The 23,898-nt window shown below is 41.0% G+C and overlaps 1 protein-coding gene across 1 annotated transcript in view; it reads left to right on the forward strand.

Annotated features, from left to right (window-relative positions):
- LOC147454594 (uncharacterized) overlaps window positions 1–19,560 on the forward strand; it is a gene marked incomplete at its 5' end in the record, with an annotated part of 53,031 nt that extends 33,471 nt beyond the window's left edge. The window contains one exon of the mRNA XM_086517058.1: window positions 19,300–19,560. Coding sequence (XP_086373184.1) covers window positions 19,300–19,560 — 261 coding nt within the window. The remainder of the gene's footprint in view (window positions 1–19,299) is intronic.
- Between the last annotated feature and the right edge of the window lie 4,338 nt (window positions 19,561–23,898).

Here is a 23,898-nt window from a genome sequence, read left to right on the forward strand (position 1 = left end):
AACATTTAAATCAATAAAACCAATCACATGTGGCTGAAAAACAAAAGCTTTACCATGTCTCTACAACATCTCTTGAAGACGGTTTTATTTCTTCTTGACCCAAGAAACCTTCATCGCCAATTTTCAACTCCTGTATTGTTTCTTTTGTAAACTTATGCCCAATCTTACTTGGATCTCTCAGAGTAGGGTATTTGAGAAGGATTCTCCATAGCCGCATCACTTTCTTTTGGCAAAGTTACAAACCTTCCTTGCTATCATCTTGTACTTTGTGTTGACCTGCACCTCTCTACATCCAATTATTCTTTAAACTTATAAGAAATTTATACATATCACCCAAATTTACCTTCACAATATCAACTTTAGCTTGAGCATTGGATTGAATAATTGCATCCAAATCTTCCATTGTATCCACAAATCAAATCTCTAAAAAAACCACTTAATTTACTTCATTTGGACCAACATCATGTTCTTGAAAAGCTTTTTGGGCCTCTCTTGGGCATTGTAAACATTTTCGTCTCCCATTTTCATTCATCAATGAATTTTTTATATGATACTAGACCCTCTTAATTCAATTCCAAGAATCCCAAAGACAAAGCCTCCTTGTCATCATCAACCGACAAGGGCTTTTTTTCAGAGCACCATCATAGTCTCACTTTATATTGGCACTCAAAAAAAATCATGAATATCCTTGTGCTCCTTGAACTCCTTTGTCAATTTTGGCAAAGGATAATTTTAAAGGCTATCCTTGTTTCCTGTATGATCCACACAAATAGTAAAAATTAAATAACTTTCCTACCATCTCTGCCTCAAATTTTGGCACAAGTAGATCCATCATCCAAAACTTTAATTTCCATCTGCACTGCACTAATAAAAGGTTAACCCAAAATAAGAGGAAAAGTAGGATGCTTCTTCACAAAGAAATTTTACTCATCACGCACATCCCCTATGGTAAGCTTAATGTTTGGGCATGCTCCATAAAATTCTCATGGTAGAGAATTGGCAGTTTATATGCCATCCATGATCCATATCATTAGGCCATTTCCCTCTCATATGCAAACATTATGACATCAAGTTGATTTCCAAAGCAATAAATGGCTCATTAAAATCCCCTACTTTGACCAATGTCTTTGTAGTAGCTTAACCCAATGATTTCTCATGAAATGACTCCTTTGTATGGTATATGAGGAATTTTTTTCATGAAATCTAACATGCTTCACCTATCCAAGAAACTCACCATTGTCCACAATGTTTTCCCACTTGTCATCTGCAAACTCTTCTTCATTGACACTATTTAGTATAGCTTCAATTCATTGATAAATAATTTGAGTTCTCTGTGTTCTTATCGATTCATACTCTGACTTGTGTGGCATATGCTGCTTTTGCTTTATAATATGAATGACCATCATGAAACACCCATTTTACAATCCCTAAAATCTCACCCAAAGTGAACTCGCCCCTATTGTTAAGAATTTTCTCCTTTGACAGTTTCTTAACATCCATAGCCAACTCATTATCAAACTTCCATTTATAAGATCATAGATGGAACTCACGGCTTACCTAGATTTTTCTCTTTTTGGACCTCCTCCATTGAGATCTTCGACAAAACCAAAGGCACACTTGTATTTAGCTTCCTCCTTCCTTTTGATTACTCAATTTCGTTGCTCTTTTGATCCTACCACATCATGTTCCCCCTTTTACGTCTCTTCAAAAATATCTTCGTTGTTTTGAGATCCGACTATATACACATCCAAGAGGGAATCTGTAGGATCCCCCCACTTAGTTGTTTTTCTTATGCAATTACACATGTGGCTTAGCTGTTGATGGACACGCTTCCATTTTTGTGCAATCTTCATAGAGTATGGAAAAAAGAACCACTCCTTAGAGATTCTTCATCAGGTTTTACATGAAAATTGCTCTATACTTGCAAGCCATAAGTTAGTGTTTCAACAATACTAGCATTATCCAGATGTCTTCCATAACCTTTTGCATTCCACCCCTCTTATAATTAGTCTTAAGGGGTATACCAATCTCCCTTAAGTGGATCTTTTATCCTTTTAGAAAATCAAAGTCCTGCTCATAACCACATCAAATTCTTCATAGTCATTCCATATGTAATCAAGACTATTGCACCAAATGGAATAAAAAGTCCCATTATCTTGTTGAGGTGGATTTGCTCCATTGTAGAGATCTTACCATCAAGCCTAACAAATTTTAATTTGAGGTTCAATTTTTGTATGCCCTTAATAAGTTCATCTAGGATTGGCTCATTTGTTTCTTTGATTTTCTAGCTGCCTCAAGAGTAGTTTTTTGATCCAAATAGCCAAGATAGGCTGTTCTCTTGAGAGCTCTTTGTAGTATTCATTAACTTATTGGCTTGTTGCTTGACAGCAATGTCAAACGCATCGTGCGAGTTCAACTTTTTCTTTTTGTTTCATGTCCCACTCAAGAGGTGAGTGAATGGCAACTTGCCACCATAAATGAATCTTGTTAAGTGGATGATTCTTCAAAACCTTTGCATTGTGGGGTTTTAGGCCCTATGGCTGGGTTGTGGCTAGGCACCCGCCCCTTACATTCTTGCTTATATAGAAAATAAGGAGAGTGAGAAGGGTTCTTCTCACAAGCTCCACCACATCCTGTGTATGCTCTTCATCCCCTTCCCTTATCTCCTTCCCTCTCTTGCACTCCACATCCAACCCTACAAGTGGTATCAGAGCCCAGGAGCACGACACGTGAGCCCTGACTACCCGCGCGTGGTGCAGCAAGCCACAAAAAGAAGCTTGGAATTGGGAGCTTGGCAAGCTCTACAGAACTGAGTTGAAAATCGAGAGAGAATCAAGCAGGGAAGCAGACAGAGGAAAGGCAATTGGAGCTGGGAAATCAAAGGTAATCAATCTCCACAAATGGTGTGTGGTGTGCCCATACACACACAGAACCGCTAGCGAGCAGGGGAACTTGAAGAGAAACAAAGAAAATTGAAGCCTTAGAGCTCGTAAGTAGCTCATAGCAGGCAAAAGGGGATAACGTGAGAATAATTGGACAACGTCAGCAAATTAGACAACAACAAAATCGAGTGAGCTCAAAGGGGGATTGAGGATCTTGCTGAGACTAGCAAAGTTGACAACAAAGGAGTTGAGGCAGCTGTGAGCATCACTGAGTAGATTAACTCCTCTGAGTGGTGTCAAATTTGTCAATCCACCGTGCAGGCATTTCAACAGAGTGGCAAAAAATTGATTCTTGAGACCCAACATCGATGACACCTCTCCTTATGGGCAGATTTTGACATCTGACCAGACGTCGATCTTTCCGAGGACGGCCATTTTCCCGAGGACGACTATGCTTGCCACACGCACGAGTGAGGTACCTCTACCATAGAGGAGTGACACCCGACATCGGCATCGAGCACACCAATCATGCTCTACAACACTTTCTGACTCCGAGCACCTTTGACGGCTATTCGACTAGCGCATTTCCATTCGACGGCAAAAATCGGCACATACCAACACCGACACGCAGGTTACAGGGGGTTTTTCAGCCCGTTTACACTCAGTTTCTTCAGGTTTTTAGACACTTATAGATAGTGCTTTTGAGGCGATTTTGGCAATGATTTTGACAACAGTTTCTTTGTGGACATATCCCCATAGGGATCACTTTTATTGCATGCAGCAATTCTTGGTGCCTGTTTGAGCACAGCCACTCATGTACGTGGAGTTGCAGACAGTGCCTATTGTAGTACACGTGTAGACATTTTTTGGCTATTTTGGTAGTTTTCTCGATCGTTTCTGAGACTCAGACCATAAGAGCCCTTTTTGAGACTGTGGCTGGTGGTCCTATTGTGTTTGGTTTAGCCTTTGGAGGGCCGATAGCGTGAGGTTTTCTTTGAGTTGGGGTATTCTCAAATGTTGAGATACCTTCGGTGATACAAGTAGCTAGAGTTCCCCACTTACGGTACCCTCGCCATAGGATATGTATCTTGATAGTTTCTTATGCTTTTGATGCCAAGTTGGAGGTCACATGGCAGTGACAGTGTTAGTTTTTTTATGCCCAGTGGTTCTTTTTAGCACATTCTATGCGATTTTGAGTCGATCTTTGACTGCTCATACAAAGGAGACTCTGCCGGATTTTTCCCGCGAGTCATGACTTTCATTGTTGGCACTTTTGAGCCTATTTCAATTGAGGTTTTGCTCCCGATACAAAGGTTACTCTATCCAAACGTTTGCAACTTCTCACCATAGTTTGGCACCTCTCAAACCCTCTTGTCAATGATGGCTTCCTCTTTAGAAAAGGAGGAGTATTTCATCTGCACGTTTGATGGTTGCAACTTCACCTTGTGGAAAGAGTGCATGAAGGATGTTTTGACTAACAAAGGTCTATCAGAACCGCTGAAAGAGTGTGCAGAGGGTGATGGCTATACACAGGCTCAGTGGGAGCTTCTGGATGTGCAAGGCATAGCTACAATACATCTATATCTAGGCGAGTCAATGTTCTTCACTACCATAGGGAAGATGACAACCAAGTCTCCATGGAATAGCTTATGCTCAACATGGGAGAGCAAAAGTGTATCCAACAAAGTTTTTCTCATGAAAATTCTTATGAAGCTCAATATGAAGGAAGCTAGATTTCTAGACACTTAAATGAGTTCAACTCCTTGTTCAGTCAGTTGACATCTCGGGGCTTTAATGAGTTTGATGACAAACTCAAGTCTATTTTCTTGTAATGCTCTCTACCCAATTCATAAGACATTATTTTCACAACCATTAGAAATTCAGCTTCGTATGGCAAGTTAGTGTTCAATGATATCACAAGTGCATTGCTCACTGAGGAGATTAGACGTCAATCTCTTGATGCGAGTGGGCATGGTGATGCGTATGTGGCTAGCGAAAATCATGACAAGCAAAAGCAGCGTGGTCGTAGTTGCGGTCTTTCTCAGGATTGCAGGCAAGGTCATAGCAAGAGTCACGGCAAAGACATGAGAAATGTTGAGTGTTACTGCTGCCATAAAAAGGGACACTTGAAGAAAGATTGCCGCACAATGCAGCATGATAAAGGCAAAGAGAAAGCGAAGTCTGACAAACCTAAAAGCAACGTGAAAATTGAAGAGCTTAATGTGGTTGAGTATCCAGTCATTGAGACAGTTCCTGACGTGCCAAATGATGTTTTTATTTTCAGACTGGATTTGAGTCCTGATACATTGTTAGCTCTTGACGAGTGTTATGCATAGAATTGGATTGTGGACTCAGGTGCTAGCTTTGACTCCTCACAAGGAGTGGTTTTCTACATACACTACCACGCATGGCACTGTGAAGCTAGGCAATTCTTATGAGCTTGATATATGTGGTGTAGGTAGCATCAAGTTTTCTATGTGTAATGGCACTAAGTTTATGCTGCATAATGTTAGACATGTACCCAAATTGACAAAGAGTTTGATGTCAATTTGGATGATTTGGGTTATACTACCATATTGGCTCATGGTTGTTGGATTATCAAGAAGGGAAATCTGGTCATTCTTAAAGGCCATAAAGATGGCTCATTTTACTCACTTTATGTCTCTTCTATGAAAGAGAATTCTATTTGTGTAGCCGAGAGCTGCCGTCTACATAGTTGTGAAATAGCCGGCTAGGACATATGAGTCAAAAGGGAATGAAAGTCTTGCAGCGTTCTGGTTATATCCCTGTGTTGGATTAATCTAACTTCTCTTCATGAGCATTGTATCTATGGCAAACAGACTAGGTTGACCTCAGTGCCTTTGGACAAGGAGTTAGGGAGTCCTCTAGACCTCGTTCATAGTGACTTGTGCGGACCTATGCCAATCAAGTCTCTAGGGGGAGAATTATACTTCCTAACATTCATAGGCAACTCTATTAGAAAGGTGTGGGTTTATCTCTCGAAGCAAAAGAGCGACGCCTTTAGTTTCTTTAGAAGTTCTTAGTATTGGTCAAGAACCAATCGGGTAGAAAGCTTAAAGCTTTCTGCAGTGACAATGGAAGCGAGTACATCTCCTCCGAGTTCAAGGACTTTTGTAGTAAACGAGGCATTAGAAGACAATTTACCACGCATTATACACCCGCCCAAAACGATGTGGCTGAGAGGATGAATAGAACCATTCAGGAACGTGTCACTTCTACGTTGGTTGTCTATGGCCAACTTACCTCAAGAATTTTGGGGAGAAGCTATTATGATGACTGCTTACTTGATCAATCGGTCACCTAGTACACCACTAAAGTACAAGGTTCCGCAGAAGATGTGGACGTGCAAAGAGCCCAATTATGAGAGGTTACGTATATCTGGGTGTGAGTCATTCTGCCAAAAGCGCTTAGACAAAAGTTGGACCCCAAATCACACAAGTGCGCACATCTTCATTGGATATGGTGTGGATGGAGAGATGGGCTATTGTCTTTGGCACCCAAATCTAAGAAGGTTATATGAAGCTCACATGTGATATTCAATGAGTTTAAGATTCATAGAAAGCCACTGAAAGACATTGAGTATTGCAGAGTACGGTTTGAGGATGTTTCCTCACCACCGTTTACACAGAATGTTGGGTGTGGTAGTGATGCAACTTCCACTAGTACACACATATGTTGCTCTAAGAGAGTGAAATCCAGCAGTCAGGCACTTTGGAGATATACTCGTATATCTCCTGCACCTAAATGTTTTGAGCCAAGATTGGACAACTTGCTAGTCACTGATTGCAGTGAACCCACTTGCTACAAAGAGGCCATTCAAATGGATGATAGCGTGAAGTGGGAAGAGGCTATGCAATTTGAGTATAACTCGATCTTAGCAAATGAAACTTGGGAATTGATAGAGTTACTTGTGGGTAAACAGGCCTTGCCATGCAAATGGGTGTACAAGAAGAAGTATACCACAAATTATCCCAAGCCTAACTATAACACAAGATTGGTTGCAAAAGGGTTCAAGCAAACGAAAGGCATGGTTTTTTATGAAATCTTTTCTCTAGTGGTTAAGATGACTACATTGTGTCTTATGCTTGGTCTAGTAGTCATCGAGGACATGAAATTGGTCCAAATGGATGTGAAGACAACGTTTCTTCATGGGGATCTTGAAGAGGATGTCTGCATGAAACAACCAGAAGGTTTTGCAATAAAGCCTGAGAAGCCAACACAGGTAGAAATGGTGTGTAGACTCAAGAAAGCTTTGTATGGATTAAAGCAAGCCTCAAGGCAATGGTGCATCAAGTTTGATAAGTACATCCAGTTACATATAGAGTCAAGAAGACCACTGCTTGTACACAAAGAGGTTGAATGATGGTTCCCTCATCATTCCGATTTTGTACATGGATGATATGCTCATAGCCAGGAAGTCAAAAGATGAGATTGCACTTCTCAAGGATGCCTTAAGCAAGCAGTTTGCTATTGTTGGAATTAGGGTTGCAGGGAAATGCACACAACTTGGAGAAGACGAAGGAAGCTCAAGGCACACAACAAAGAGTGTATTAATTAGTGTGCAATGGAAAGATAGATAGCCCTAGAGTGATGGGCATATATACAATGCACGGGGGATGAAACCTCCTAAAGAGGAAAAAAATGCCCTGACGGTCCTATTGTGTTCACACACATCACTACCACATGTATATGGTAACAAATCCCCCTGGGAATGGCGCGGTGAACGAGGGCTGTCAAGAAGAGTAAAGGGAAGTGCCATGCCCCAAGGACAGGATTAGTCCACAATGGGGAGCAAGCCCAAAGCTTTGCAGAAAGACTTGAACTTCTCACAAGACAATGCCTTTGTGAATAGATCTGCAAGGTTTTCCTATGTTGGCACATAAGCCAAGCTAATCTCTCCTACTAAGAGCCTCTCCCTGACATAGTGGTAATGCACCTCAATGTGCTTTGTGCGAGCATGAAAATTTGGGTTCCTTCTGCCAATGCGCTCTGACTGTTAGTGTAGATCATGTTGGCAATGTCTTGTCCAACACCCAAATTAGCCATAAGGCATTTGAGCCATACACACTCAGCCGTAGCTATAAAGAATGCCATGTACTCAGTGTCACAACTAGAAGTGGCCACAGTAGGTTGCTTGTTGCTCAACCATGAAATACATGAACTGCCAAGCATGAAACAAAAACCACTTGTGGACACTTGCGTGCCATAACAACCAGCCCAATTTGAGTCCAAAAAAGCATGTAAATCTGGCGGCAATGATACCCCCTTGGGATAAAACAAGCCAAGATGCAAAGTGCCACTTAAGTAGCGAAAAACCCTCTTGAGCCTGTTAAAACTTAGACCCTAGGCTATGCATAAATTTGTTCACCTGTCAGATGCAAACTAAATATCCAGCCTCGTGTTGCATACATAAATGAGGCAGCCAATAGTAGTTTGGTAAAGAGTGACATCAGTAGGATCACCAACATCATGTAGACTCAACTTCAAACTTGTTTCCATGGGAGTGGCAATAGGTTTGCAATCCTTAAGTCCAAACTTACATTAGCAATATCTTTATGTAACTTTTCTGACACAAGGCACTACCACCATCACACTGCTTAAATCGTAAGCCCAAGTAATGATGCAACATCCCCAAATCTTTCATCTTGAAAGTAGCATTCAAATCAGCCTTAAATTCACCAATATGTCTCTCGTTTGGTCCAATGATTAGCAGATCATCTACATAAAAAACAACAATGAGAAGTACATCACCCTCACGCTTTACATACAATGTGCTTTCTGTTGGACTATTACGAAAGCCTTGTTTGACCAAATGAGTGTTAGCTTTTTCACACCAAGCACAAGGAGATTGCTTCGACCCGTACAAAGCCTTCTTACATTTGCACACTTTGTCCTGTCCTTTCTTGACAAAACCACGAGACTGTGTTACATAGACTTCCTAAAAATTGTCACCATTCAAGAAAGTAGTAACAATATCTGATTGATGTACATCCCAACAAAAATGAGCTACCAATGCACAGTAGTCATATGACAAGTGGGAGCAAAAGTTTCTTCATAATCTATGCCTTCTGTTGCACATAGCCTTTTGCAACAAGTCAAGCCTTATGGTGATCAACCTCACCATCCGGCTTGCGTTTCAACTTGTAAACCCACTTTGTACCAATGGCCTTTTTTGCCAGGAGGCAAATCACATAAAGTCCATGTGTCATTTTCGATAAGTGCATCATATTCTAATTGCATGGCAGCCATCCAATTTTTTGAATTTTGTGCTTCATCAAAAGACAGAGGTTCCTCAAGATCATGTAAGCTAGATACAACCAAAGCATAACAATCTGATGCATAAGATGCATGGCGAGAGCCTGAACAAGTACGACTAGACAAAGGTGCATCCAATTTACTATCACCCAAAGTGTGCACCAGCCATTTTGGCATACCTCTAGCCTGCTCATTTTTAGCCCTTTCCTCATCAAGTACATCATGTACATCTGCATCAATACTAGGCTTATCTGTAACATTTTTAGAAACCCCCATAGGCTATACATTTGCCTCATTTGAATTTATATTCGAACTTCCACCACTGAAAAGAGGCAGAAAAATGTCATAAATGTCCTGTGAGCTTACATTCATATCTTTAGTACATGACATCAAAGGCTGAACAGAATCTTCCACAAACACAACATCATGTGAGACCAAAATACACTATGTTTGCGGATGGTACAACCTGTAACCTTTGTTTTCAGCACTATAACCAACAAAAATACATTTGATAGCCTTATCATCCAATTTTTTGCTCTGCAATTGTGGCACTAAACCATAAGCCAAATAGCCAAAAACACGCATGTGCTCAATAGATGGCTTTCTATCATGCCATGCTTCATATTGAGTCATAGACTGCAACGCTTTTGTAGGACACCTGATGAGTACATAAGTGACACACGACCTCGAGCCAAAAAGAATGTGGTACAACTTGACTCTTGACCATACATCGTGCCATTTCTGTAAGATACTCGTTTTTCCTCTCAGTAACACCATTTTACTGAGGCGTATACGGCACTAAACATTGGTATTTTATCCCACGACTAGCCATAAATGCATTAAATTCATGAGACATATACCCCCCCCCTTGATCGAAATGGAGGGTGCCCATAGTACATTTTGAGACTTTCTCAGCCATAGTAAGAAATTGCTTGAAGCACATAACTCATTTTGGACTTAGCTTTCAACGGATATACCCATGCATGCATGGAGTAGTCTTCAATGAAAGTCACCAAGTACAAGTAATTTCTCAAGGACGGAGTTTGCATAGGCCCACAAACATCACTATGCACAAGCTACAATCTACATGTAGCACGAACTGACCCATCCTTTGGAAACTTAGCACGCTGCATTTTACCCAAAATATAGCCTTCACAAACATGTTTAACATGTGCTTCAAGAGGCAGCAAAGAAGCAACCATACCAGATTTGTACAAACGTATCAAACTGGCAAAATTCAAATGCCCAAAACGTGCATGCCACAGTTTTGCATCTGAAACAACCCTTGAATCTGCAACTGTATTTGCAAAATTTTATCCACACTTGTCATACAAAGTGAGCTTATACATCCCATGACACAAAAGGCCAAATGCAACAATTTCATCACACCAAAACTGAGATCATGAACTGTACATCCGTCATCCATAAATTTGACTACAAGACCAAGTTAGCAAGTGCAGATACAAACAAAATGTTCTTTTTGATCCCATGTACATACAATGCATCAACAAGTGTGAAAGAATGGCCATTTGCAGTAGTAAGCACAATCTTTCCAACCCCTTGAATAGGATAAGAGGCATTGTTGGCACAAGTCACCGTATTCCCATGAGGGACAGTCTCAATAGAGGTAAAAAAATCACGATGTAAGGTAATGTGCTTTGGAGAACCACTATCAAAATACCACACATGTGAATTTGCAGCAACTGACATACATGCATCATGGACAATAGGATTATAAGTGCACTCTGCACTAAATGCCCATTCTGCATCAACATCAACATCACAATCTCCTTTGACAGAAGACTCTAAAATCACTGCACTTGTATTGGACCGTGTAGTGGATCCAACCACTTTCTTCTTAGCCTCTTTTGCCTTTAATTTGGGACACTGCTTGATCAAGTGATCATTAGATTTACAATAATCGCAATGCATCTTCTTTTTGCCCTTATCACTAGAATTGCCAGACGAAGTGCTGCCAGCAGAAGCATTAGGAACAGAAGTTTTGCCACTCGTAGCAGAACCATAATAAGTGGTTACATTGTTGTTCCCACCTTTTGTTTGAGCTGCAATAAAAGCATGTTCAATTGTACGGTGCCTAGTCCTATTTTCTGGGGAAATTGACTCTTGCAACAACAATGTGCATAATGCATCAAAATTGACAACTTCAGGATTTCCTTGGGTCATAAGTCTCCAAGTACTAGCAAAATTCTGGTAAGAATCTGGCAAAGCATCAAGAATAGTCCGCACAAGTGAACTGTCAAAAATGACTTCTCTTGCAGAAATTAGTTGCTCATTAACATCCTTGACACCAACAAGGAAAGTGTCCATTTCATCTTCCTCGTGTATAATTCCATCTCTTTACGCAGCAAAGCAATTTTAGCCTCATTGCGGCTTGCATAAAGACCATCCAGAATATCCCAAGCCTGTTTTGTAGATTTTGATGAACGGATGTGAGGAGTAATAGTGCGCTTCACAAACAATGCAATCAATGCATGAGCATGCACATCTCTTACATTCCAACGATCTTGCTCAGCCATAGGCAAAACAACTCTGACAACAGCAACCCTGGCATCAAAACCTGGAACATCCTCAACATCGCTTACATCCACAGTACCAGGACGTACATCAATTCCTTGCACAATGTTCGAAACTCCCTTTGATGCAAGTACATGTTGCATCATGTAAGCCCACATAGAGTAATTGTCCCTATCCAATCTGTCCTCATCAACAGCAAACATCTTGAACACATTTGTGTTGTGTCAACCATGGAAAATGCTTGCACCTGATGTGAAAACTGCCCAAAATGAGGAAAAACTGAGTGAGACTAGCACGTGTTATATAGCACAACCCGTAGTAGACTGTATGGGACCTGTTATGCAATAATTGACACTGACAAAAATTCTGAACAAAATGAGGAAATTGCCTGTGCAGACTTGGTTGTAGTGGAAACGAAGGTCGAAATGAGCCCAAAATGAAATTTTGAGCTCACTTAGCTCTTTGAGCTATCCCAAAATTTTTGTCGACCTGTGAACGCTCGCCAAAGCTCACTAAAATCAAAGAAAGTGAGTAGGCGTGTGCTGGAGCTGCTGGCGACTAAGCCCGGGAGGACGTAACCTGCTATGATACCAATTATTGGAACGAGGGTTGCAGGGAAACACATACAGCTTGGAGAAGACAAAGGAAGCTCAAGGCACACAACAGAGAGTGTATTAATTAGTGTGAAATGGAAAGATAGATAGCCCTAGAGTGATGGGCGTATATACAATGCACGGGAAAAAAACCTCCTAAAGAGGGAAAAAATACCTCGACGGTCCTAGTGTGTTCACACACATCTCTAGCACATGTATAAGGTAACAGCTATGAAAGATTTGGGCCACGCACATCATTTTCTTGGTATGCGTATCAAGAGAGATCACAAACATGGTTTACGTGAACTATCACAAGAAGTGTATATTCACAAGGTCTTGCAGCATTTTAATATGCCAGGGGGGAAAGCATTGAGTACCCCAATGGCAGCATACAAAAAACTTAGCAAGCATGATTGTCCCAAATTGGATGCTCAAAAGGCAAAAATGGCAAAGGTGCCGTATTCTTTGGCAGTTGGAAATCTTATGTTTGCCATGGTTAGCACACGGCCAGACATTGCATATGCAGTGGGAGTGGTTAGCAGGTTTATGGCAAATCAAGCAAAAACCATTGGGAAGCAGTGAAGCACATCTCAAGATACACAAAGGCTCAGCTAACAAGTGCTTACTCTTTGGGAACAGTGATGCATCCATAGTTGGATACAATGATTTGGATTATGTAGGTTGTGTGGGCAATCCACATATGGTTATGTTTTCTTATTCGCTGGAGCAGCACTTTCTTAGAGATCATGTATCCAAAATTGCACTTTGTCTTCCACAACTGGCATATTTTGTTGCAGTTTCTAGTTCCAATAAGGAAGCTGTGTGATTATCTCGTCTAGTGGGAGACCTTGGTATACACCAGACTCGAGTGCTACGTTGCGATAGTCATATTGCAATTGTGTTAGCAAAGAACCCCTTGTTTCACTCCAAGTCAAAACACATAGAGGTCAAGTATCATGTGGTACGGGATATTTTGGCTAGCAAACACATTGAGTTAGCAAAGTTCACACAGATGAAAACATAGCGGATGCTCTAACAAAGAGCTTAGCCTCAGAGCGGTTCTCACATTGCATAGAGATGATTGGCATAGGGTGAAGCTACAGTCATGCTTCACGTTTTGTACAATTGTAAATAATAGTCCCTACATTATTTAGCCACTTGGGCAACGTTCACGTTCAAGTGGGAGATTGTTGGATTCTAGGCCACGTAGCTGGGTTGTGCGGGCACCCACCCATTACATTCTTGCATATATAGAAAATAAGGAGAGTGATAAGGGTTCTTCTGACAAGATCCACCACATCTTGTGTATGCTCTTCATCCCATTCCCCTTCTCTCCTTCCCTCTGTTGCACTCCGCATCCCACCCTTCATGCATATTGTGAATCCTTTGAGTACTTGAACATCTATTTAACACAAGTGTCAACCTACAATTGACATCGAAACTCCATCATGTTGAAGTCACTTGGCAGAATGGTCCATGCTTTTTTGCCAGGTTACAAGCTTGGACACTCCAAGGGAGAAATCACTAGCAGCACATGAACAAAAACTAGAAAAGCACTGAAACTAGGGGGACAAGGCCCTAGACTAGGTACGTGGTTTAGGAGACTTCTATAGATAGGGGCTTTTAAGTGTAGGTTGGGAAGAGAACTGGTAGGAATAGTATTAGCACAATGGTAGGAGTAGGGAGGTAAGGACCTTCCTAGATTCATGGGACAAATCCACATTAATAGGGCTGATTTTGGGTACCTCTTAGTGCTTCCTATAGCCAAATTTATTGGTACTACTACCTTGTGCTACACGACTACTTCTACTTAAGTAGCCCATCTTGTACACACTTCTATTGTGATTTTATGGACAATAATATAGCTCATTTTTTTACATCTTGTGTATTGTGCTGTTGTTCCTGGTTTAATTATCATTATGGATGCTACACTCCTTTGTTACCATACATATGTGGTAGTGATGTGTGTGAACACACTTAAGACTGGTGTCAGGGCATTTTTTCCCTCACTAGGAGGTTCCCCCCCTTGCATTGTATATACGCCCATCACTCTAGGGCTAACTTATCTTTCATTCGTGCACTAAGCAATACACTTTCTATTGTGTGTCTTGAGCTTCTTCATCTTATTCATGTTGTGTCTGTTTCTGTGCAACCCTATTTCCAACAATTGGTATCCGAGTAGATTGCATCCTCCCGAGCATAGTCATCAGTGTCGCCAGCACCCACCTACTCACTTTCTTTGATTTGGGTGAGATTTGGTGAGCATCAGCAGGTAGCTCATAATTTCTATTTGGACTCATTTTGGCCTTCGTTTCCACTACATGCAGTATTGTGCAGGCAATTTCATCCTTTTGTGTAAATTTTCTATCAGTACCATTTTTTGCATTATTTTGGGTTGTGTCATGCTTTGTTTCTCCTCATTTTGGGTAGGTTCACATTAGGTGCATGCACTCATCATGGTTGACAATGTGTTCAAGATGTTTGCTACTGAGGATAAATTGAATGGGGACAATTACCCAATGTGGGCTTACATGTTGCAACATGTTCTTGTGTCAAAGGGCGTTTGGAATGTTGTGCAGGGCATTGATGTACGTGTGGCTTATGTGGGTACGAGCACCGTTGATGATGGTGCATGATTTTTTGATGTGATTGTTGGTGCCACAACTATTTGGCCTACGCTTGAGCAATCTTGTTGGGATGTTAAAGATGCATTGGTTGCATTATCTGAGACGCACACTATTACTCCTCACATTTGTTCAACTAAATCTACAAAACAGGTTTGGGATATTTAAGTTGGTCTTTATGCAAGTCGTAATGAGGCTAAAATTGCATTGGCGCATAAAGAGGTAGAATCAAAGATTATGCATAAGAAAGATGACATGGACACTTTCCTTGTTTGTATCAAGAAAATTAATGAGCAACTCATTTTTGCAGGCGAAGTCATTTCTGACAGTTCCCTTGTGTAGAGTGTTCTTGATGCATTGCCAGATTCTTAGCAGACTTTTGCTAGTACTTGGAGACTTATGACCCAAGGAAATCTTGATGTTGTCAAGTTTGATGAATTATGCACATTGTTGTTGAAAGAGTAACTTTCAAGGAAGAATAGGGCTAAAAAATGTGGAATTGAACAAGCTTTTATTGTTGCTCAAAGAAAAGGTGGTAACAACAATTTAGCCACTTCTTATGGTTCTTTAGTGAGTAGAAAATCACTTGTTTTCAATGCTTCTCTTGACAACACCTCGTTTGAGAATTTTGGTGAAAAGGGCAAGAAGAAGATGTGTTGCCATTATTGTAAGCTAATGATCACTTGATCAAGCAGTGTCTTAAATTGAAGGCAAAAGAGGCCGGTTCCACTATAAGTGTAGCTATCTTAGAATCTTTTGTGAAAGGAGATTGTGATGTTGGTGTAGATGCAGAGTGGGCATTTAGTGCAGAATGCACTGATCCTTTTGTCCATGACACATGTATGTCAGTTGTTGCAGATTCACATGTGTGGTACTTTAATAGTGGTGCTACAAAGCACATTACCTCTCATCATGACTTGTTTACCTCTCTTAAGGATGTCCCTCGTGGAAATATAGTCACTTGTGCCAACAATGCCTCTTCTCTGGTCTAGGGAGTTGAAAAGATTGTGCCGATTGCTACAAATGGCAATTCTTTCACACTTGCTGATGCACTTTACGTACTTGGCATAAAAGAAAAACCTTTTGTCTATATCTGCAATTGCTAGACTTGGTCTTGTTGTTGTCAAATTTGTGGATGACATATGTACAATTCATTATCTTAGTTTTGGTGATGAAATTGTTGCATCTGGCATTTTGGGTTGTGAACTGTATAAGCTCACTTTGTATGACAAGCATGGGTGGAATTTTGCAAGTGCAGTTGTGGATTCAAAGGCTCTTTCAGATGTAAAACTTTGGCATGCATGTTTTGGCCAGGTGAATTTTACTAGTTTGCCACGTTTGCAAAAATTTGATATAACTGCAAAGGAATCTCATTTGTAGCGTTGTGTATTTGAGAGAAAATCAAGCTTTCCAAGAAAAATCGGGGAAGCAAGTGTGTGTATCTCTCTCTCTCTCTCTCTCTCTCTCTCTCTCTCTCTCTCTCTCTCTCTCTCTCTCTCTCTCTCTCTCTCTCTCTCTCTCTCTCTCTCTCTCTCTCTCTCTCTCTCACACACACACACACACACACACACACACACACACACACACACATACACATACACACACACACACACACATAGAGAGAGAGACACACACTCGTTCCAGGGTTCGAATAGAGCAAAGCAAGGGATGCAGCCTAATTAAGCAAGCGTTGGTAGCACTATGGGAGTGTAGAGGGAGGGAAAAGAGCAGCATGGTCTTGGTTTTGTTGTTGGTATGCTTTGAGCGCGAGAGACAAAAACTGTCTCCTTCACATGATTCGCTCCTCGACAGCGGCGCCAATGTTGCGGGAGCGAATCACACAACCCATAAAGTGCATGTAACACAACCTAGATCAACATAATGTCAATCGAGGACACAGATGACATGATAGGCACACATAGGAAATCTCTTTAGCTTGTCAGGCTGAGACCATCCTACACATACAACACTCTGGAAGGCCAACTCAACCACAACCTAGAGTCTAACTGCTCTCAACTACACCACCTAGGTCACATACACACAATGGAAGGAAACTCACACTAGGATACACCTATCCCTAAGCCTCAACACTCAAAACCCTAGCTCTAGACGCATTTGCAAAAATCACGTATAAAGACAGAGCATAATGTTGAAAGTGCACGAAAGGAAACTCACTAAACCATACTAGAACCATACAAAACTTAAGGAACACCATCCCCTCACTAGGATACACCTATCCCTAAGCCTCTACACTCAAAACCCTAGCTCTAGACGCATTTGCAAAAATCACGTATAAAGACAGAGCATAATGTTGAAAGTGCACGAAACTGAAATCTATGAGTACCTATGTGTAGCTTATGTCGCCACGATTCTAATGACTACTTGCAGGCAAAAAACAGACTTCAGTTGATATACTTATGGCCACAAGTAGCTCATAGATGCGCGAGTGCGTATGCTCCGTTCCGCGAGGAATGCTTGGCGTTGTCGCGTGGCTCTTGCTGGGGCTACCGCAATGGTGCAGTCGGATCTCCAATGTGATGAACAAGCGGGGAGTCGCACCAGGATGAAGCTCACGCTCTGTCTCTTCCTCTCTCACATACAGTCAACGATAGCGCTAAACTTATGATTATGATAAAAGTTCTCCTTACAAAAATGACCTAGGTACCTTATATACTAAGGTCACCTTAGGTTAACCAAAAATAGAGTTTGAGGGGTCAAATGGCTTTGTATTTACAATCTAGAACTGCCATTGCACCCCGGCTTCTGCAGCTAGACTACTTACTTATTACAAATGATGTTTATGACCATAATCCATAGCATTCCATAACTCTGAGAGAATAAGGCTTTGTTGAGTTATGTCGTGTTGTTGACCCAACCGTCAACACTCCCCCACTCCGCGATCATGTCGTCCCTAAGTTGCCGATGTCGATGCGGTCTCGGTTGTCGTTTTGTTGTCGTGAAGAAAGTATAGGCTGTAGTCTTTGCATGAGCTCATACTGCTCATCCAATCCAATGTACATAGTGTCACATGATTTAGGAAAATCATAATTGATGATGAACTTCATGTCCTTCATACCATGCTCAGATGAAGCATCTGTTTCTGTCATCATAGGTCTATTTCCAGATCTAAATTTAGAAAGAACCCAATCTGGTTCAGCTTGACTCTTGTTATCATGGATAGAGAAAGCTCCATCCATCACTTGCTCCAGCGAATCTGTCAATTTTGAGTATTTGTGATTCTCATAAACAACTTCTACAATCTGTAGAATTGAGTGATGGCTTTCAGATCTTGTGAGCCAATGACAACTTTGTGAGGATTCTGTAGAAATTGTCTGGCTAAACCTTCAACTTCTTTACGCCAGGTTGCACTTCAATGTAAAGTCTGTCTGTCAGGCCGAATCTGGGAGATAATTTTTGTGATTTGAGGGTCCAAACCCATGTTCAGCATCCGATCCGCCTCATCAAGGACAAGATATGTAACCTTGTGAAGGTTGGTTTTATCTACCATTTGTGTCTGCTTTTCTTCATTGGTGACTTCCTTGTTCCTGCATCAAGGTGATCAAAGCCGTATTTACCATTGTTAGCTTTTGTGTGTTTTGTAAATCATTATACTTTTTCTACTTGATACATGACATAACTTTAGCCCAACAAACCCCAGTTAGTTCCCCAAGTTAGTAACTTGCTTTGAAAGGGCTTTATCTGACATCATTCGTGATAGATGACCATCTATGAGCTATCATCTTCCATCTGTCCCCAAAATTCATATACATGATGTACAGGGCATGTCGATGGTATATAGATGGCTATCATTGCTTTAGGTTTGAAAAAAATTGTAGCTTTGGCTAGCTAGGGTTTTTAAAAAATAAAAAATTTATAAACCCTTAGCTTGTACTCTCTATGCATAGCCTCCTGACAAAGTTTGCCTTGATTTGGGCTTGTATTTGGCATACAAGCTAACTTTTTGGATTTTAGTCTCAAGAATGACTGATGGGCATCTCTGGCACCTTCTATTGTTGTCAGTACTGTTAGTCCCTTATGTTTGTTAGGCTTCATTAAGTCACATACAAGATAGAAGATTTACAGTATAAAGATATACTTCCTGTATACGGCCTTGTAGTCGCATGAAGTGGTTGATGGGCAACTTTATACTTGATGGGTGCTTTCATACAGTCGCATCACCAGCTGTCTTTGTCGTTGTAGGCCATCTTGGAGTTTGATGCATATATGGCAAGTGGCCATAATCGCCATAGGCGAAGTAGTTGCAGCCGGGTCGTAGTCTCACCATCTCACCATAATCATAGCAAGAGTCGAGGTCGTGACTTGAGAGATGCAGAATGCTATCATTGTAGTAAGAAAGGCCATTTAAAGAAAGATTTCCGTATTTTGCAGTGCGAAAAGGGCAAAGCTATTGTGAAGCATGAAGCTCCAAAGAGTAGTGTAAAGATTGAGGAGATCAATGTGGTTGAATCTCCACCTCTAGAGATTGTTCTTGATGTGCAGCAGCCGACATATGTTCTTGATTTCACTTCTGACTTGAGTCTAGATGCGTTATTGGCTCTTGATGAGTGTTATGCGCAAAATTGGATCATTGATTCGGGTGCCAACTTCCATGTGCACAATAAAACTAATGATAATCGCTCTCCTAGATGAAGTTGGAAGCAAATTCTGGCATTAAAAGCACAAGAAAATGTGAGAGAGAGTGATATAATACTATTTTCTTTTCCAATTCTTCTCTTCCTCTTCTTCTTCTCCCAAGAATGTGAATGCTAATGCCCATAAAATTCCACACCAACTCCCAAATTACTCTTCACCTTTTCTTTTGGATGCTTTGTTGGATATAGCATAACAAAAGTTTTCTTTTCTACTTTAAGGAAGCATTGCTCACCCACATTCTTCCTCTTCCAATACCCTTGCCATGACACTATTACAACCCTCTTGTCTTGCTTGAATCCTCTCTCATGCATAAAAGGCTCGCATAGGGTGTGAAAACCCCCCTGCCAATAAGATCAACAATCTCACCACTTCCAACATCCATCAACGCCATGCATCTACCTACACATAGGCTCACCACCAAGGAAACCAGAGCCACAAGCTTAAGGGGAGGGGTTCCCTCTTTTGATTCCCCACAATGCACTTGATCCTATATAAATACCTTGCAAACTCTTCACTTGGCATGCCATGTGGGTTTTGGAGGTGTAACATGGCACCCCACATTCATTGTCCTCTATTAAGCCTCAAAATTTTCAACAACCTATCAAAATATTTACTTTCTTTGGTCTTTCAAAGATCCTTATGCATCCAAATGAGCTCCCAAAATTCTCAACCGGACCTTGAACACAATGCCCATGACCCCAGTTGTAGTTTTGGTAAACCACAAAAATTAGGAATCGTTTCTTCATTTCAGCTCTCATCTTTAGTTGTTCAAAAACCACAAAACACACACAAATGGTGCTTCAATCATCCTCCTCTTTTGAACCTCAAAACCCTCAAAAGAAGCCTAACAAAGAATTAATATTTTTGCCTTTAAAGTCCCAATAGGACCTCAAACTCAATGCCCACGACCCAAGGTGTTGTCATAAAATGTAATATCTAACTTTACCAAATGATTTTCTCATATTAAACTGATCATTAATGTGGGAGAATAAACGGCAACAAGAAATATAATAGAGACATGTGCTTCTAGACCTATCTCAACACGGGACCAAAAGGAGAGATGTTGCATCTCAATAGGGGTCCAAAAGGAGATGGTCTATCAAAGAGAAATATACATTTTATGGAGCTTAAAAGACCTTAGGGTTAGCTTCATTAAAGACCTCCAATGGTTAGTGTTAAAAGTCCTTTGACCTTAGGCAACCTAGGGCTGAGCTTGAGGTGGGAACCCGACCTAAGCTTGAAGTGCTTGTCGTGCTTGATAACTAAGGTGCGTTCTTGATGACTAAGGTGCTTGAGGTGCTTGTCATGCTTGATGATTAAGGTACTTGAGGTGCTTGTCATACTTAATGGGGGGTAAGGTGCTTGAGTCAAAAAGAGACCCTACAAACTTAATGAGGATGGTGCTTAAGAAGCTTCCCATGCATGGGGAGTAAGGTGCTTGAGTCAAAAAGAGACCTTACAAACTTAATGAGGAAGGTGCTTGAGAAGCTTCCCATACATGGGGGGTAAGGTGCTTGAGTCAAAAAGAGACCCTACAAACTTAATGAGGAAGGTGCTTGAGAAGCTTTCTATGCATGAAAGTCCCAAAGTTAGGGGAATCTTTGACTTAACTTTCCACTCACCCAAAGGGCACCCCTTTTTCAAAGGGCACATGGAACACATGTCAGACTCTCCCTATGCTTAACCACATGGTGTGCTTGAATCCTATTGGTTGGGCTAAAGAGGGGTCCAATGAGCTTCTAGTTCCATCCAACAAATATCTAGATATTTTCAAGCTCTCTCTCTCTCTAACGGGGGGTAAGGAGGACACTTGTCAAAAGACTACCCATGTACTTGAATGCATGGTGCATGTGATTGGCTAGAGGGAGAGGGGTCCAATGAGCTTGCAGCATGTGGAAAAGTTACAACTCGCCCCAAGCAAGCAAGGGGGGTGCTAGGGGGATATACACCACACACTCATTTTGTGGATCGATTCTCACTTGGTGAAAGTTGAGGAACTCCACCTCCTTCTCTAAGCTTGTGAGAGGTGAGAGCCTACACCAACACTCTTGGCTATGGAATGCAAATCCAACCAAGAGCCATGCTTCAATGCTTAAGCTTACCATCTTCTCCATGTTCATTACTATGCTATTATGTATGCTAGCAAGAAGAGTAATGATAAGTGAGGAACTATTTATTTCTCCAATGTTTCTTCTTCCTCTTCCCTACCCGCATTCCCTGCTAGGTCTCTCCACCTTCAAAGGTGTTTGAGGCCTTGGGACTGAGGTTTGGGATAGTTAATGCTTTATAAAAAATTTATGTTATGCTTGTGATGCATGAAGCTTTCCATCTTCATTGCATCACCAAGGTCACAAGGAACACAAATAGTGTATTGTACCAAGTCTCTCTTGATGGAAGAAACTATAGTACAAATGCCTATTAGAGGGGGGATCGGCTCTGTATGAATCCGGTCCTCAATTGTTGTCATGTTCTCTAAACTTTCTCTCTCTTGCAAAAGTATTGTTCATGCCAAGTTAACTAAGTACCATGTTTATGTTGCTACCACCAATTAAGTTCACCCGCTATGCTCACAAAATAATCTCACAAAAGTGCTTCGTATTGATCCCCAATATCAACCATAGCCTGCATAAAACCTCGTAAATTCAATCCAAGCTCCAGCTTTCTCACCCTGTCCACAAAATGGTACAATACTGCAGACGAGCACTAGAATCGAAAGGGGAGAATGTTAGAGGTTGGTTATGATGGTATCTCTCTATATTAACTCCGTAGCAACAACACTTTTTAACTATAAAACTTTTTCAAAAGAAGAGAATTGGATTGAGAGTAATTAATTTTAGTAGCCAAGGTGGACATTAAAATTTCTGTTTGATTGTAAAATCCCTGTATATTATTTGCAAAGTAAAATTGCAACAAACTACTTAGGCTTAGCAAGAGTTCATTGAGCTCGTAAAAAATTCATAGATGATGAGCTTAGCTGAGTACATTAGAGTTACTGTGTTAATAATGAGGCTAAATGACCTTAGGACTTTAATCTTTTAGAGTCCTAAGTATAAAGCTGAGCTTTAATGCGTTTTTAGAGGTCGTCGTTTAAGTTGAGCAACACCTAGTGAGCTTCTCTTAAGGATTAATCACAAGAAGTTTTGGACAAATTCTCACAATATTTCACACGTTGTGACTTACCTCAACATCATGAGCTTCTGTGAGGGAGGCGCCGCATACCTAGCTAGGTACGATTGGGGGCAAGGGACCGCCGGCCCGGTGAGGGGGCCAGTGGTCCCTTGCCCCCAATTGTACCTAGCTAGGTATGCGGTGCCTCTCGAGCAGAAGCTCATGATGTTATGCACTGTATGAAAAACATTGAGAAAGACTCCGTTTTCCTACATGAGAAAATTTCTAAATCTTCTTGTGATTCTAATCAAGATTTTGAGTACACAGTTGTAATATCCTACTTCTACTCTTCACTGTAACAATTTTCACTGTGTGATTTGTGTTGGTTGCAGATAGACTGCTTGCGGCCTAAATCTATTGTTTAAGTGGCCTAATTGACGTATAGGAGAAGGACTAGAAAAGTGAAGCTAAATTGTTAGGAGTCTTTTGCACTCATTTTGAGGACCCTAAAAACGATGGGTTGCAATTTTTTGAGGACCCTAGAAATGATGTATTGCAATTTTTTGTGGATTCGGATTGATGTCTTATCGGGCCGACTAGGTGGCCTAAGGCTAGAATAATACTTCCCTTTCATTTTGTTGAATTTTGAGCTTGTTTGCTCATTAAAATGCTCAATCTAGGGAGAGTGTCTGTATGTTCTTCTTGCTTGCTAGCTCATTAGCCATTGTGGATAGGCCACTCTATCGTACTTGACAAGCCAACATAGTCTCTATTCCCCAAACAAGTTTACTCCCTATTTATTGACATTAGTATGTTAGTGTGCAGACAACTATGCTACATCATCTATTGAGGCAACCCACTAACATTGAGGAACAATGTCTTCCCCTCCAAGCAACTATTGTCTCACCTCTTTCCGTAAATGAGTTACTACCTCCCTTGGTTTTTTAAGGAGGTGGGAGACCTTATATTTGAGTTAGTTGTTACAACCCCATTAGATTTTCAATTATAAAGGTTTAGGCCTAGACTCCTCACCTAGGATTCATTGTTTGGCTAGACAAAGCACATTGAGATTGCAAAACCATTCCTCTAAACATTTCTAGGCTTTTGAGATTGAAGGTCAATACTTGTCAAATGGAATAAAATACTAGTAAAGAACCCCCCCCCCCCCCCCCCCCCCCCCCCCCCCCCCCCCAAAACTCACAATTGTGAGTGAATTATATTGAGCAC

This window comes from Adiantum capillus-veneris, chromosome 7 (genome assembly GCF_014529385.1).
Source record: "Adiantum capillus-veneris isolate H3 chromosome 7, ASM1452938v2, whole genome shotgun sequence".
NCBI lineage: Eukaryota > Viridiplantae > Streptophyta > Polypodiopsida > Polypodiales > Pteridaceae > Adiantum > Adiantum capillus-veneris.